Raw genomic sequence first — 18,833 nt, forward strand, 5'->3', positions numbered from 1 at the left:
GTGCACGATAGTCACTATCGGGGCCCTGGTCAAAAGTAGTACACTAAATAGGGAAAAGGGTGCCATTTGGGATGAATTCAATAATGATAGGCAGGCGGGATGACTTACAACACTACTTATTATATATAGATAGATAGAGAGATAGAGAGAGAGAGAGAAGAAATAGAGAACAGAAGGAGAGATTTGAGGAGAGGACAATGGGTGGTGAAATGCAGGCCATAACCTGTGGGGCCATCAGACTCCAGCTACCCAGCCACCAACCTTGGCCCACCCTCCAGCCTGCCCCTCCCCAACCACACAGCCAGCTCCTACCCAGCTTTCACCCTGGAAGCCACGCTGTAACAAAAGACACCAAGGCCTGAAGAGGCCAGACCCATCTCTGTCCAACTAATGATTAGTGTGTCTGGAGTCTGTCACACACACACACACACACACACACACACACACACACACACACACACACACACACACACACACACACACACACACACACACACACACACACACACACACTTTTCTCTCTAGTGGCAAGCCAGGATTAGAATGCACACAAGCACACACACGACCTTAAACATTGTTATTGGCAAATCAATGAGCACTGTAGCCTAGCACTGCATGAGTGACTGTCTCAGCTGGCTTAGTTCAGACTGGCTCAGCTATGGAGTGGAGACAGCAATAGCAAGCAGAAATGAAATGCTATGAGGAATTTATTCTGTAGCCCAACACAAAACACTGCACACACACACCACTGCCCTGTTTTCCCCGCCTGCTTTGCTAACTGCTCTGACCTGAACTTGCTGAACTGTCTGCATAGCGAATACACTGTGCCAACCAACGCCTCCACACTCCCACTGCAGCACCGCACATGCGCACACACACACAGCCGTTGTACAACAGGGGAGCCTTGCAGTACTGCACTGTCATGCTGCACTGTACAGCAGAAATTAGCAGGACGTGATGCAAAGAGCTTTTGCAGCATTTCGATCTAACTGGCACATCTCCTCTGAAACCACACTGAGACGACTGCAGACACGTACATATTGAGAAGACTGCAGAACGGTACATATTGAGAAGACTGCAGACCGGTACATATTGAGAAGACTGCAGACACGTACATATTGAGAAGACTGCAGACACGTACATATTGAGAAGACTGCAGACACGTACATATTGAGAAGACTGCAGACACGTACATATTGAGAAGACTGCAGACACGTACATATTGAGAAGACTGCAGACACGTACATATTGAGAAGACTGCAGACACGTACATATTGAGAAGACTGCAGACACGTACATATTGAGAAGACTGCAGACAGGTACATATTGAGAAGACTGCAGACAGGTACATATTGAGACGACTGCAGACACGTACATATTGAGACGACTGCAGACACGTACATATTGAGACGACTGCAGACACGTACATATTGAGACGACTGCAGACACGTACATATTGAGAAGACTGCAGACACGTACATATTGAGACGACTGCAGACACGTACATATTGAGACGACTGCAGACACGTACATATTGAGAAGACTGCATATGTACAAATTCCTTTCCCATACACCATCTTGTGCAAATGCAAATGTTATGGTTTTCAATTTAGCATTAACATTAGGTAGTGGAGATTTTAAGTGGTGTATAGAGTAGACTTACCCTTCATTGTTGAGTTGACAATATAATTCATACAGCAAACAAACATAGTACTTAGGCTCACGTGCTAGTGTTGTATCGTACTGTATTATAGACTTACATAGTGGAGTTGACCGCGGTGTAGAGTTGAATATACAGTAAGTACACTTACGTGGTGGAGTTGACAGTAGTATATCCTGAGGGGCACTCAGGTATACAGGCTCCGTTGTGGATAACATACTCATGGCAGTCGCTGCTCTTGCTCTGCTTACACTTGTTGTGGAGGTCCTGGCAGAAGGAGAAGGGGACGCAGCGCCAGCCCCTGTAGGTGTAATATCCCTGGGGACAGCGGTCCACACAGGCCTCCTGGTATTAGGGAATAGGGATGAGTTGATGGAAAGCATCCACATCAATTCAATATAACACGTTTAAGTGCTCTTTTCCATTGCTAGACAGACACATGTTTAAATAAAGTTTAAATAAACACGATTCTGTTTGATTCAGCTTCCCCCCCCTCCAGCAATAGATAAGTAAGCTTGTGTCTAGTATGCACACACGCACGCATCTAACTATATTTCACAGGGAAAACTTAGGTTAATACATCTACAGGTTAATAAAATACATCTCTAGCATCCATCAAGAATTTGAATTCTTGAAGAATGACAAATGTTACTCAAGTGTGTTGAACTCCTCCATACGGTACCTGGTGCTGGAGGTTCTTGCAGGCTACACAGCTGCTGCTGTTTTGGGGCTCAGAGCAGCCCCCCAGACATGACTCATGGCAACACTGGTTGTCCTTGGTACAGGCCCGGTGCTTACAGCTGGGGGGGCACACTGTGGGAGTGCAGAAGGGGGGTTAGTGACAGGATTTACATAGAGAGAAAGAGTTCAGTAATATCTGCCCGTTTCACTCAGTTTCAGAATGTTTCCACATAGGGCCAAGCGATACAGTGAACTGCAAAAGTATTGGGACAGTGAATTTCGTTGTTGTTGTCTTGGCTCCTTCCTCCAGCACTTTGGACTTGAAATGATACAATGACTATGAGGTTAAAGTGCAGACGCAGCTTTAATTTGAGGGTATCTTCATCCATATTGGGTGAACCGTTTAGAAATTACATCCCTTTTTTTTTATCCCTCCATTTTAGGGGACCAAAAGTATTGGGACAAATTCACTTGTATGAGTATTAAAGTAGTAAAAAGTTTAGATCCATATTCATAGCATGCAATGACTATATCAATTTGTGACGCCACACGTTTGTTGGATGCTGTTTGTTTTGGTTGTTTTTCTGATTATTTTGTGCCCAATAGAAATGAATGGTAAATAATGTCAATAAGAATGAAATATGTTTCTAAACAATTTTGCATTGTGGATGTTACCAATGTGGATGTTACCATGAATATACAGAGAAGGTTAACATTTGGGGGGTATGATATTTGCGCATTTAATTTTCTGTTAGAGGAATTCTAAATTCCTATATGTTTTGTAGCCAAAACCAAATTCGCACTCTCTCTATTTCATTAATGAGTTGGAAATTCATTAACTATGCATGAAATAGATCGAGACCAGTCTTAAAAGTCAGGTAACAGCGTTTAATTCAAGTGAGTACTCCGTACATACACATTTTACCACAGGTTATAAACTGAAAAATGACCTCAGCGTTTCCTAAATGTTCTATCTCTTCATAACACCGGTAGAGGCCCTATAGTTCTCGAGCCTTCCCTCCTCTCCTAAAGCCAAGGTCAGTCACTGTAAATCAGCATTCTAGACAGTCTGGAGATAGTCCGTCCCTGCCATCTGGAGATTGTACAAATGAATGAACTAAGGAACAGACCTTCATTGTTACTAAACTCCTGACTATATTATATACAATTGGGAATGGTAGCAAGAGAGAAAATTCATTATGTACAGTACATAATAGCATTTGGACGAGTCAGTCCTGATTGAAATGTATACATAATTAATAATTTCAACTATAATTTCCTCCAACATTTTCTCACTCAGAATTTGATATGAGTGTACAAAACATGCTCTTTCCATGACAGCCTGACTAGGTGAATCCTGGTGAAAGCTATGATACCTTATTGATGTCACTTGTTAAATCCACTTCAAATCAGTGTAGATGAAGGGGAGGAGACAGGTTAAGGATTTTTAAGCCTTGAGACAATTGAGACATGGATTGTGTATGTGTGTCATTCAGAGGGTGAATGGGCAAGAAAAAAAGATTGAAGTGCCTTTGAACAGAGTATGGTAGTAGGTGCCAGGTGCACCGGTTTGAGTGTGTCACCGGTTTTTCACGCTCAACAGTTTCCAGCTTCTAGTGTCATTATAGTGCTAACAGGAATGGTCCACCACCCAGAGTACATCAAGCCAACTTGACACAACTATGGGAAGCATTGGAGTCAACATGGGAAAGCATCCCTGTGGAACACTTGACACTTTGTAGAGTCCATGCCTGTTCTGTGGACAAAATGGGGTGCAACTCAACATGAAGACGTTGTTCCAAATGTTTTGTACACTCGCTGTATGTGTTGGACCCAGGTTTGCTGTGAAGACACTGAATGCTACTGATGCCTTGGCCCCTTTCTAACAATGTGACCTAGCTATACACACACACACACACACACACACGCACGCACGCACGCACGCACGCTTCATCTAGTGCCAAGCTGCCAAGAATAAACTGGTTGAGTGCTCACACACAGTAAAGTTCAGTGCCATCGCTGAGGTGCAGAGCCAGTTGGCACTGGCAGTGTGTATGTCAGAGAGAGGTAAACACTGCCTGTCTACCAGATTAGCTCATCCCATATAGTCCTATCGAGACAGATTAAGATTGACCAGCAGCCTAACGAGGGGCTCAGGTCAGGCCACAAGGACTGTTGGAGTCTGTGTGCATGAATAACAGACTGAACAAGCAAACTGTGCACACACACACTTACACACCTAAAAATATAGCTCTACGAAAATGCAGAGCAAAACAGAAATGAGAAAAATAAGTGACTGACATCCTCCTGAGTGATAAACTCTTTTACCAGCACAAGTGCACGCTTTATCTGTGTAAAAGTAGGGTAATGACAGATAATAGAACTGCATCAAATGTTTCCTCTGTTCAAATCCTAGACAGAGGGGTGTAGATACACACATTTCTGAATGAGAAGCTTTTACATCGACAATAAAATCATCTTGACGTATTTTCTCTGAATTTTGGGTGTAGACGACCCCTCCCATCCAAATAAAAATACACACACACACTGCCGCTCCCTCTAACAGACTGCAGGCCTACACACAGCAAACAGACTCCTGATCCAGTAAAGGGAGTAGACTCCACTCTGTAGTACAGCGGCAGCCGCAGATCCACCCTCAGCTTTAACCAATGTGTTGTCTGGTTGGGGAAGCTAGCCATTCAAATGACCTCTCCCCACTCAGAAGAGGAGCTGCTGAGAGTTAACCGTTTAAGTGCTGGAGACACTGCTACTGCTCTCAGTCACTCACACAGTGGCACAGAGGCAGCATGCATGAAAAGTAAACCTGAGCCACATAGTAACAGACAGACACTTCACTTTGATGCGAGCACACATACAAAAACTGACCCACTCCATCTCTTGTCAGTGTGGCAGTGAGGAATTGTCATGAGGAGAGACACGGGCTGTGTCCAAAATGACACCCTATTCCCTGTATAGTGCAATACTTTTGGCCAAAGCCCTATGGGCCCAATAGTGCACTATATAGTGAATAGGGTGCCATTTCGGACAACATTTAACATTTACATTTAAGTCATTTAGCAGACGCTCTCATCCAGAGCAACTTACAAATTGGTGCAAACACCTATGACACCCAGTGGAACAAGTCACTGAGATTGCTACGCCACTGCTTATAACTATCGAAGATGTGTCAAATAAATTATCCTGAACCAAAATATAAATGCAACAGTTTCCAATAATTATAGTCAGCCACCAATTGTGCAAGTTCTCCCACTTAAAAAGATGAGGCCTGTAATTTTCATCATAGGTACACTTCAACTATGTGTTAAGGGAATTTTTATCAATGATGACTAATTATGTATACATTTCAATCAGGACTGACTAATCCGAATACTATTATGTTACTGTATATGTACTAATCAGAATACTAAATGTTACTGTATATGTATGAGTTTTCTTTCTTGATCCCAGTACTGAAATGTATAATGTATAATGTATAATGTGTGTGTGTGTATGTGGTCAAGAGTTAAGAACAATGACGGTCTGTTCCTTGGTACAAATGAATCAGACTGGCTAGAGTGCTTATCAACACAAGAAAACCTTGAGTCATAAATTATATTAAATTGGTAGGGAGACGGATGTGGGAAGGCTGGAGAGACAGCCTTTGTACTGGAACGGATATGGCACGGATTGGGGATGGAACTAAGGACGTAATTTTCAGTTTATAACCTGTGGTAACCTGTATTGTGGCAGTACTCTCTTGAATAAAGGCTGTTACTTGACTTTTAAGGCCGGGCTCTGTCCATTCCTATAAAATAAGGGTCTTAAAAATTCTTATGAATTGACAGAGTGTTTAATCTTAATTGGGAATTAAAACAGAGGAATGACAGACAAAATGAGGAAGAAAAACCAGAAAATCACATTGTATGATTTTTAATGAATGTATTTGAAAATTATGGTGGAAAATAAGTATTTGGTCACCTAAAAACATGCAAGATTTCTGGCTCTCACAGACCTGTAACTTCTTTAAGAGGCTCTCTGTCCTCCGCTCGTTACCTGTATGAATGGCACCTGTTTGAACTTGTTATCAGTATAAAAGACACCTGTCCACAACCTCAAACAGTCACACTCCAAACTCCACTATGGCCAAGACCAAAGAGCTGTCAAAGGACACCAGAAACAAAATTGTAGACCTGCACCAGGCTGGGAAGACTGAATCTGCAATAGGTAAGCAGCTTGGTTTGAAGAAATCAACTGTGGGAGTAATTATTAGGAAATGGAAGACATACAAGACCACTGATAATCTGATCTGGGGCTCCACGCAAGATCTCACCCCATGGGGCCAAAATGATCACAAGAATGGTGAGCAAAAATCCCAGAACCACACGGGGGGACCGAGTCAATTACCTGCAGAGAGCTGGGACCAAAGTAACAAAGCCTACCGTCAGTAACACACTACGCCGCCAGGGACTCAAATCCTGCAGTGCCAGACGTGTCCCCCTGCTTAAGCAAGTACATGTCCATTCCCGTCTGAAGTTTGCTAGAGAGCATTTGGATGATCCAGAAGAAGATTGGGAGAATGTCATATGGTCAGATGAAACCAAAATATAACTTTTTGATAAAGAAAATATAAAAAAATAAACTCGTCATGTTTGGAGGACAAAGAATGCTGAGTTGCATCCAAAGAAAACCATACCTACTGTGAAGCATGGGGGTGGAAACATCATGCTTTGGGGCTGTTTTTCTGCAAAGGGACCAGGACGACTGATCCGTGTAAAGGAAAGAATGAATGGGGCCATGTATCGCGAGATTTTGAGTGAAAACCTCGTTCCATCAGCAAGGGCATTGAAGATGAAACGTGGCTGGGTCTTTCAGCATGACAATGACCCCAAACACACTGCCAGGGCAACGAAGGAGTGGCTTCGTAAGAAGCATTTCAAGGTCCTGGAGTGGCCTAGCCAGTCTGCAGATCTCAACCCCATAGAAAATCTTTGGAGGGAGTTGAAAGTTTGTGTTGCCCAGCAACAGCCCCAAAACATCACTGCTCTAGAGGAGATCTGCATGGAGGAATGGGCCAAAATACCAGCAACAGTGTGTGAAAACCTTGTGAAGACTTAGAGAAAACGTTTGACCTCTGTCATTGCCAACAAAGGGTATATAACAAAGTATTGAGATAAACTTTTGTTATTGACCAAATACTTATTTTCTACCATAATTTGCAAATAAATTCATAAAAAAAATCCTACAATGTGATTTTCTGGATTTTTTAAACTCATTTTGTCTGTCATAGTTGAAGTGTACCTATGATGAAAATTACAGGCCTCTCATCTTTTTAAGTGGGAGAACTTGCACAATTGGTGGCTGACTAAATACTTTTTTGCCCCACTGTATGTTGATGTTGGAGTGGTGCTGGAGATGAATATGAAGTGTAAACTAGGGTTGTTGCGGTGACCGTATTACGAGTCATGAAGGCAGTCAAATTCCACATGACCGTTTATTCACGGTAATAAGACTTCCCCAAGCTCTGACGCTTCTGATGGTCATTAGTAGCCTACCAAACTTGCTACCTGCCTGGTACTCCGCACTCTATTGTTCCTCTAATCACTCTGACATCAATCTAAATGTAATCAAAAATCTAAATCAAACACTTTATGAGAGTCCATGAGCTCATGTTGTGCAAACATTTCTATAGGCTATGCAATTGCGAGAGAAAACAGAGTGATGGCCTCTTAAAAAACAGGAGGATCCCATCAGCTTTCTATAGGCTAGGCCTACTATATTTATTTATCAACTTCCCTAATATTAAGCACAATGCTTATCTTTACAACAGGGGTATACCCTACCTGGCTGGCATGAAAATTAACCACGGGAAAAGCATCCTTCATTCACTATTTAAGTGCATAGAAAACACTGAAGTTTCTAAAACTGTTTGAATGATGTCTTTGAGTATAAATGAACTCATATGGCAGGTGAAAACCTGAGAAAACTACAACCAGGAAGTGGGAAATCTGAGGTTTGTAGTTTTTCAAAGATTGGCTTACCAAACACACAGTGTCTATGGAGTCAAGTTGCACTTCCTACGGCTTCCACTAGATGTCAACCGGGGAATGGGAGCTGAATGAGTCAGTGGTCTGGCAGAGTGTCTCAGGCTCGTGACGCGCGCTCCTGACAGAGTTAGCTCTCGTTCCAATGCTTTTCTTCAGGCAATGAAATTCTCCAGTTGGAACCTTATTGATGATTTATGTTAAAAACATCCTAAAGATTGATTCCATATATCGTTTGACTTGTTTCTACGACCTGTAACGGAACTTTTCGAGTTTTTGTCTGGACGAAGTGCTCACGCCTCATGAAGATGGATTACTGGGCTGAACACGCTAACAACACATTTGGACATAAATTATGGACTTAGTGGAACTTTATGGAACAAATCAGTAATTTATTGTCAAACTGGGATTCCTGGGAGTGCCTTCTGATGAAGATCATCAAAGGTAAGTGAATATTTATAGTGGTATTTCTAACTTCTCCTGACTCCAACATGGCGGATATTTCTTTGGCTGGATTGGGCTCTGAGCGCCGTTCTCAGATTATGCTTTTTCCGTAAAGTTTTTTTTAAATCTGGCACAGCGGTTGCATTAAGGAGAAGTCTATCTTTAATTGGTGAATTGTATATTTTATCAGTGTTTATTGTGAGTATTTCTGCAAAATCACTGGATGTTTAACGCGCCAATGTAAACTGATATTTTTGGATATGAATATGCACATTATCGAACAAAACATACATGTATTGTGTAACATGATGTCCTATGAGTGTCATCTGATGAAGATCATTAAAGGTTAGTGATTAATTCTATCTATATTTCTGCTTTTTGTGACTCCTATCTTTGGCTGGAAAAATGGCTGTGTTGTTTTGACTTGGCTATGGACCTAACATAATCATATGTTGTGCTTTCTCTGTAAAGGATTTTTAAACCGGACACGATGGGTAGATTAACAAGATGTGTATCTTTCATTTGCTGTATTGGACTAGTTAATGTGTGAAAGTTAAATATTTCAAAAAAATATTTTTGAATTTCGCACACTGCCTTTTCAGCGGAATGTTGTCGAGGGGTTCCGCTAGTGGAACGCCTGCACTAGAAAGGAGCTATGGGGCACTATTTTTATTTTGGGAAAAATAGCGTTCCCAAAGTAAACTGCCTATTTCTCATAACCAGATGCCAGAATATGGATATAATTGACAGTTTAGGATAGAAAACACTCAAAAGTTTCCCCCCAAAAATATTGTCTGTGAGTATAACAGAACTGATATTGCTGGCAAAATCCTGAGAAAAATCCAATCAGGAAGTGACTCTTATTTTGAAACCCCTGTCTTTCTATGCATCCCTATTGCCCATTGAAAGGGATATCAACCAGATTCCTTTTTCTGTGGCTTCCCTAAAATGTCTACAGCCTTTAGACTTAGTTTCAGGCCTTTATTTTGAAGAATGAGCGTAAATGTCCACATTGCGTAAGTGGTCAGTTGTTGGCTCTCAGTGTGATTTTTGCGCAAAAAGAGAGGTAAGCCATTTTTCCTCCCGGTCCTAGTGAAAAGCCAACTGTCCCGGTTGATATATTATCGAATAGATATTTGAAAAACACCTTGAGGATTGATTATAAAAAACGTTTGCCATGTTTCTGTCGATATTATGTGACCGCTATTTCCAGTGGATTCCTAGGCATAAACGCATGAAACAAACAGAGATATTTGGATATAAAAAATATCTTTATGGAACAAAAGGAACATTTGCTGTCTAAGTGGGAGTCTCGTGAGTGAAAACATCCGAAGCTCATCAAAAGGTAAACGATTCATTTGATTGCTTTTCTGATTTTCTTGACCAAGTTACCTGCCGCTAGGTGTACATAATGTTTTGCTAGTATATCGATAAACTTACACAAACGCTTGTATTGTTTTCGCTGTAAAGCATAATTTCAAAATCTGAGACGACAGGGTGATTAACAAAAGGCTAAGCTGTGTTTCGCTATATTTCACTTGTGATTTCATGAATATGAATATTTTCTAGTAAGATTATTTGACCGTTGCGCTATGCTATTTAGTGTAGTTGATGACAATTATCCCGGATCCGAGGTTTTAAATAAAAGCTTGTCGAATGAGAGACGGATGAAGTGTATACAGCCTGCGTGCAGAGCTCATTATTCTTTTCAAATCATTATTAGTCACAACTTGCAGCCGTACAAGGCAGTCCCCCAGACCTCTCCGATTCAGAGGGATTGGGTTAAATGCAGAAGACACATTCGGTTGTACAACTGACAAGGTGTCCCCCTTTCCCAATGTATTAAAAATCCAAACATATAGCCCAATGTTTGTAGAACAACTAAAGTTACATTAATAAATCTAAATTAAGCATATAGGAGTACCTATTTCTTTGTTAACCGCTCAACACAGAATAGCCCCATGTGCGCACTCCCTCAAATCGTTTGGAGGAAACATCCTTTCTAGATTATTCAGCTTTGTTCAATTGTATTCTTCATACTATAAAATAAATAATGCCACGGACTTCTAAGCAAATCTTGTCTGCTAAATGAACTAGTGTAGCCCAGAGCCATTTGGCATAGCTAGATCAGGACCTAACATAAGAACAACTCAGAGTATGCTATTCTGTTCTCCTGAAATAGACTACATTTTCTTCATTTCGTGTTTCTTTAGACCCGTCTAAAATAAATAATGGATTGCAGGCTATATTACATGGATTTATTCTACTTTTTAAAATGTAGATGTTCCAAAGGTCTGCATCAGTGGCTTTTAGGCTGTGTGTGGACGCCAGGAGATGCTAAATGTGTTAATGTTAATTGCCGGTCAATTACCGTGAGACCGACAGTTATTTGCTTTACAATCACCGGCTGATGAATTTGTGACCGCCACAAGCCTAAATGAAAATTTTAGAATCGTCCCTTTAACCAGTAATGACGTCATTCACGAGGCATGAAGGGGTCGGCCCCGTCGGAGCCCTACTCACGCACACTGTCAGTTCGCTGAGACTTGAGAGTTTAGGTGGCAATCAGATGTGAAATCAGAAAAAAAGTAGCATTATGGTTAGCATATTATCACATATCTTCTTGCACTGTAGTGTTCTAGCATGTATGGACATTGTTTTGCAAACATTAATTAACCGGTTTTTCTCCTTGTCGCAATATTTAAGCGTAACCAGGCCAAAGTAGTACAGCTCAGCTTGGTTTGACTGAGTACTGTGAAGAGGGTATGGGGCTCCTCTCTGCTTAGCCCTGCCCACTATGGAGCAGTGAAAAGAGCTGCCAGTCTGACTTTAGTTCTCTCTGATTCTGGGTCCTTTAGTAATGCTGTGTGTGGCTGCATCCGAAATGGCACCCTATACAGTGCACAACTTTTTACCATAACCTTATGGGCCCAGGTCAAAAGTAGTGTGTACTATATAGTGAATAGGATACCATTTCAGACGCAGCCTGTGAATGTGGTCCAAGCCACACGGCCGCTGTGTGAAATCACAACAACAGTTACAGCTTATCAATGGGCATATGGAAAGAACAGGCGGGCAGGCAGCGCTAGCCTTGCGGTTCGAGAGGCAGGCCAGTAACCGGAGGGTTGACAGTTTGAATCCCATGGCTGAAGAGAAAATCTGCCCGAAGAGAGCCTGCAACCAGACACACACACGGATATCTGGGTTCATGTTACTGAGTGTTGTGGATCTGATCACATGATGCAGGCTGGGAGGAATGCTGAAGGAATGCCTGGCTCTCTTCATGTCACACACACACACACACACACACACACACACACCCTAATTCCCTCAAAACGTAAAACAAAACAACAAACAGGGACTATCATATCAGCGCTATTACCCAGCTGTTCTTACGACAACATTGGGTAATCAGGAAATCATACTATGACCACAAAATAATTTGAGGCGAGTTTCACTGAGGGTGGGGAAAGAGAGAAAGAGATAAAGAGAGAGAAAAATAAAGAGAAAAAAAGTGCTATGTGGTATCTGGAAGTGATATTAAGCCCTAACGTAGTTAAATATAGTAATTTAGTAAGAATCGTTATCTTTCTTGTTAGCTTAACATAGCAGGGCACCCCATTCCCTATATAGTGCACTACTTTTGAACAGTGCTCTAGGGGCCCTGGTCAAAAGAAGTACACCATGTAGGGTCAAAGGTATCGCACTATAAAGAGAATAGCCTGCCATTTGAAATGTAGACCTAGGGAATGTGGTGGTGGCGTACTGGTCGCTTGGTCATTAACACTCTACCATGACATGGTGGGTATTTAGCTGCTAAATGATTGCAGAAGCATCAGATAGAGAAAAGATGAGATGAGGAGAGTCTGACAGCCTAAAATGGTGATCTTCCGATCGACTGAAAATGATTTTGAGATTTGAAAATAAAATCTGTTTATCCCCCGAAGAAAGAGAGAGCGAGAAAGAGCTGTAAAAACTGATGTGGTCTGGTTGATGACTAGCGCGTCTCAAGCACATAGGTCAGTCACGCACACACACACACACAATTGATGTTGATGTTCCATTCACAACTGCTACTCTCCTACACATCTTTGTCTACTGCACTTTAACCACTTGTACCGTCCCTGCTTAGTCCCTCCCTACCAGCCTCTCGCAGTTTAGTGCCTCTCCGCAAGCACGCACGCACACACACGTACACCTCTTAGTCCCCATTCCCAAACAACAGAGACAAAGCCTCAGATATAGATTCATGGGACAGCAAACAATGAGCAATTATTCAGCCAGAATAAAATTACCAGAATAAAGGTTAGATAAGAATAAAGATGCTGTCCTGTTTTACCAGCCTACAGACAGAAAGGAGAGATTGATGAGAAAGTGAGAGATTGATTGAGAAAGAGATTGATTGAGACAGAGAGAGTGAGAGAGAGGTGGATAGATCAACATTCACCTGTTCTGAACAGTGACTCTGTCAAAAGTGACCGCATACCACGTAGTAGAGGTCGACCGATTATGATTTTTCAACGGCGATACCGATACAGATTTTTGGAGGACCAAAAAAAGACAATACCGATTAATCAGACGATTTTTAAAATGTATTTGTAATAATGACAATTACAACAATACTGAATGAACACTTATTTTAACTTAATATAATACATCAATCAACTTAGCCTCAAATAAATCATGAAACATGTTCAATTTGGTTTAAATAATACAAAAACAAAGTGTTGGAGAAGAAAGTAAAAGTGCAATATGTGCCATGTAAGAAAGCTAACGTTTAAATTCCTTGCTCAGAACATATGAAAGCTGGTGGTTCCTTTTAACTTGAGTCTTCAATATTCCCAGGTAAGTTTATATAGGAATTATAGGACTATTTCTCTCTATACCATTTGTATTTCATATACCTTTGACTATTGGATGTTCTTATAGGCACTTTAGTATTGCCAGTGTAACAGTATAGCTTCCATCCCTCACCTCGCCGCTACTACAAAATGATCTAGCCACTGGGCTGAATCAGCGCTATCACAATGACTCAAACAATAGAACCGACTCCCTAACAGGTATAACCTCGCTAAGACGCCTCCACCTCTGGCTCAGGCACAACGGGAGGGCCCAATACAATGACGCGGCTAATTTATGGATTTTTCCCGCTTTCACAAGATTCATGCCGCCAAAAAACTGAGCACCGTCACATAATGTGACGTAAATCAAGCACGCTCAAACTTCCCATCATTCTGATTACGGTAGTCATTTTGTCACCCTCATCATGGCAAAGACACGGAGAAATGCATATGATGCAGCTTTCAAGTTGAAGGCGATCGATCTGGCTGTTGGTAAAGGAAATGCTGACAGCGTGGAGTATTGTCAAAAAATCCACTATCATCAACGGGTTTCGAAAGGCTGGACTGCTGTGTGTTGAAGAGGACAGCGATCCAACATCGGATGAAGCAATTCTGAGGCTGTTCAACTCCGACACCGAAGGAGATGACTTCAGTGATTTCAGTGCACAGGAGGAGGAAGATAGTGACCAATGACTTTCTTGGTAGGCTACTGTTTACTGCTATTTTTTTCTTCTTTCTGTTACAATCCGTGTTTCGTTAAAGCCTATTTATTTTTGTTACAAGCCGTGTTTGGTTTAAAAGCCTATTTATTTTTGTTACAAGCCGTGTTTTCGTTTAAAGGCTGTGTAAAATTAATTTGTTTCAATGTACCGGTAGGCACCTGCGGCTTATAGACATGTGCGGCTTATTTATGTACAAAATACATATTTTTTTTAAATTCAATGGGTGCGGTTTAGATTCAGGTGCGCTTAATAGTCCAGAAATTACGGTAGTCACCTATTCTGAAAAGTGTAACTGATATTGTTGCAGTCGCACCCTCTCTGCTGATCCAAACAAAGGCCAGCCCAATGAATCAGGGCTGTGATAAGGAGTGATAAGTATCATTGTTTTGTAATTATCTGTTGTGGTCTAGTCTTTTTGCTTGCTAGGTCCATTTACTTGAAGTGCTGCCTGTCTTCCCAGAGGCCTACTTGGTGTGTACACTTACTGGTCATAATTTGCAGATACTTATTGACATCAACCAGGATCAAGGGGCAGGTCAATTTGTGACTTGTTTTGGTAATCAGTGGCTGTATTGGAGGGGGGAGTGGTTTCATCAATGCTAGGCAAATAGCTATTAGTGTTCGGTTTTGTCGCATAACTAAGACGGTCGCCGAAACAATGATGGTTCTGCAGAGTTGTTCCAGGAAGGAAAGAGAGGAACACCACTCTCTCACTTGAGTATCTTACCTAGTTATTTACAAATGATCATTTTGCTCTTTTGTAGCTTTGTCAACTACGTGTGTGATTTCTATACCTGTTCGCACCTCTCCCTGTAGGCTTTACAGATGCTCCCCATCCCCCGGCTACAACTATTCTAATTTAGTGTACCCTGTACGCACTGGAAGCATTTGGAACTGCCAAACAGTTCGAGTTCACCTCAGCCTATGCCGTCCTTCAGTCCATTGACGTATTGGCCCTGACGGAGACATGGATCACCCCAGAGAACACTGCTACTCCAGTTGTTCTTTCTTCATCTGACTATGTTTTCTCTCATAGTCCAATAGCATTTGGTCATCACGGTGGTGGTCTCCTAATTTCTCATCTGTCCTTCTCCTCATTTGAATTCCATGCGGTCACTGTCACTTGTCGACTCAAGCTTAACATTGCATCTTTCGCCCAACAGGTGCCCTCATTGCATGGCTCATTGCGAGCTTACAGAACAGCGCTGCGGGCAGCTGAGCGAAAATGGAGAAACAACATTTTCAGAGGACCTATCATCCTTTCACTCCCTCCACTCTACCTTCTCTTCCTCTGTATCCGCTGCTAAAGCCACTTTCTACCACTCTAAATTTCACTCTACCACTTCTGCCTCTAACCCTAGGAAACTCTTTTCTACCTTCTCCTCCCTCCTTAATCCTCCACCCCTCTCCCTCTGTGGACTATTTTGTCAACCACTTTGAAAAAAAGGTTCACGACATCTGCTCCTCATTCACTCAGCTTATTGAGTCCACGGGTCTCACTCACACAAAACTACTCTACCCCTTGATCTTTTTCTCTCCAGACGACATCCTGCGACTAGTGAGGTCTGTTCTCTCAACAACCTGCCTGCGCGACCCCATCCCCAACCAACTCAAATTTCTCCCTTCCCTCATCAACTCATCCCTGGCCACATCCCCTCTGACTTCAAAATGGCCCGAGTTGCTCCCCTCCTCAAGAAACCAACACTCAACTCATCTGACGTCCAACTATAGACCTGTATCCCTTTTATTTATTTCCAAAACACTTGATCAACTTTCTCGTTATCTCTCTCAGAACGATCTTCTTGACCCTAACCAACTAACTAAGACAGCTTACTCAACCAAGACTTCTCTTCTCTGTGTCACAGAGGCTCTCCACACTGCTAAAGCGGACTCTCTCTCCTCTGCTCCTAGATCTATCCGCTGTCATCAACACCGTCAAGGCTGGGCGTCTCAGGCTCTGCACACTCTTGGATTACATCCTACCTGGCAGGCCGCTCCTAGCAGGTGATATGGAGAGGATCTGTGTCTTCACCATGTACTCTCACTACTACTGTCCCCGTGGGCTCGGTTCTAGGCCCTCTCCTCTTCTCTCTATACACCAAGTAATTCAGTTCCGTCATATCCTCACATGGTCTCTCCTATCATTGCTATGCGGATGACAACTACTTTTTTCCTTCCCCACTTCTGACACCCAGGTGGCGGCACGCGTCTCTGCATGCCTGGCAGATCTCAACTTAGATGTCGGCCCACCACCTCAAGCTCAACAAGACGGAACAGCTCTTCCTCCTGGGGAAGGCCTACCCAGTCAAACTTCTCCATTGGGGTTGACGATTCCACAGTGTCAATCTCCTAGAGTGCAAAGAACCTTAGCGTGACCCTGGACAACACCCTGTCGTTCTCTGCAAACATCAAAGCAGTGACCCGGTCCAGCAGGTTCATGCTCTACAACATCCGTAGAGTACGACCCTACCTCACACAGGAAGCAGCGCATTTCCTAATCCAGGCACTTGTCCTGGATTAGACCCCTGCATCTTATCCAGAACGTGGCAGCCCACCTGGAGTTCCCAAATTCTCTCATGTTCCCCGCTCCTAAGCAAACTCAACTGGCTTCCAGTCGAAGCTCGCATCCACAACAAGACCATGGTACCTACCTACGAAACAGAAACTGACCCTCCCTACCTTCAGGCTATGCTCTCTACTGAAGGGCAGCTCCCGCTCAAACCAGTCCTAGCTTCGCTCTGTCCTGGTGTCCCGCTCACCCCAATGGTGGAACCAGCTTCCCCCTGTAGCTAGGACAGCAGAGTTCTTGCCCATCTTCCGAAAATGTCAAACCCTACCTCTTCAAACAGTATCCTCCTCACCTGAAACTTGCACTTGACCTCTCCTTCTAGCTCTGACTCTAATGATAGCTACATTGAATAAAAATGGACTTTCTATGCCTGTGATTGTCCCACTTAGCTATCTTAAGATTAATGCAGTAACTAAGTCGCTCTGGAAAAGAGCGTCTGCTGAATGCCAAAAAAAAAGGCCTGTGAGTCACAAATGGTATCCTATATGGGTATTCAATGCCTTTCGATAAATGTAACTTGTAACCTCATTTTAACATTGTCATAAAGGGCACATGTTAAACTTCAAACATGTTTAACCATCAAGAGGTTAAATAAAAAACATTGTCGTAAGTGCCTCAAATGAAGTAACAGGGTTGACGGTTTCTTCTTCAATCATCCAAGAATCCCCTTGTGACAGGGGGAATGGAAGCATATTGTGCAACTGGGAGTGGTAATTCAAGCAAGTCTATGGGTTACAGGCTGGCGTTATGCTCAATCCGCTCAGTTTTCCACCACAAAACATGAGAAAACAGCCAAAGAGTACCAGCTCACCTGCTTTTACTCTGATTTGACTATCAGATGTTCGTTGTTTCTGTTGAAAGGAATAGTTTAACCATATTAAAACGAGAGTTCAGTTAACATGACAGGGTTCTCACTGGGCACACACTGGTTAAATCAATGTTCTTTCCACGTCCTTTTCACGGCCATTATGACATTGAAACAAAGTGGAATAGACATTGAATTGATGTCTGTGCCCAGTGGGTTGACTTAAAATGACGGACAGATGTAAATAAATCTTCAGAAATTCAGAAATCAAAGCAACAATTAACTAGGGCTTTACAATGGTGAAACTTTGGGATTAAGTGGGTTAAAATCTTCCTAGAGTGACAGGGTTGACAGAGGGACATGCAAAAATGCTTAGTTTTGGCACATTAGCACCAGGTCCAAATTCCATAGTACTGCACTATGTAGGGAATAGGGTGCTATGATTTGCTGATCCACACTAGCACAGAAACAAAATACCAACCCAGTTTACATTGACATGGAGTGAATCTGTCACTCTAAAAGGTCTAGATATACCAGCCTCACCTCATACCATACGCAGTATTAATAAGGAAATGACCAGCACACGCATGCATGCACATGACTCAATCAAATTGATGTTTAAATTAAGAGCGAGAGATCGAGTAGGACAGTAGGAGGGACGAGTGAGCGAGAGTTGGAGGGCGAGTGGGCGACAGTAGGAGAGTGGGAGGGCGAGTGAGCGAGAATGGGAGGGCGAGTGAGCGATTAGTAAGAGAGTGGGAGGGCGAGTGGGCGAGAGTCAGAGGGCGAGAGTCAGAGGGCGAGTGAGCGAGGGCGAGTGAGCGAGGGCGAGTGAGCGAGGGCGAGTGAGCGAGGGCGAGTGAGCGAGGGCGAGTGAGCGAGGGCGAGTGAGCCAGGGCAAGTGAGCCAGGGCAAGTGAGCGAGGGCGAGTGAGCCAGGGCGAGTGAGCCAGGGCGAGTGAGCCAGGGCGGGTGAGCTAGGGCGGGTGGGCAAGTGAGAGAGAGCGAAAGGGCGAGTGAGCGAGTGAGCGGGAGGGCAAGTGAGCGGGAGCAGGAGGGCAAGTGATCGAG

General features: G+C 42.9%; 1 protein-coding gene across 1 annotated transcript in view; it reads right to left on the reverse strand.

The window, feature by feature from the left end:
* The window catches only part of LOC118394862 (insulin receptor-like), an 89,387-nt gene that overhangs the window by 33,314 nt on the left and 37,240 nt on the right, over positions 1 to 18,833 (reverse strand). Inside the window, exons 3-4 of the mRNA XM_035788466.2 lie at positions 2,343 to 2,473; positions 1,812 to 2,005 (exon numbers count right to left, since the gene is read on the reverse strand). Of these exons, the coding sequence (XP_035644359.1) occupies positions 1,812 to 2,005; positions 2,343 to 2,473 (325 nt within the window). The remainder of the gene's footprint in view (positions 1 to 1,811; positions 2,006 to 2,342; positions 2,474 to 18,833) is intronic.

This window comes from Oncorhynchus keta, chromosome 15 (genome assembly GCF_023373465.1).
Source record: "Oncorhynchus keta strain PuntledgeMale-10-30-2019 chromosome 15, Oket_V2, whole genome shotgun sequence".
Lineage (NCBI taxonomy): Eukaryota > Metazoa > Chordata > Actinopteri > Salmoniformes > Salmonidae > Oncorhynchus > Oncorhynchus keta.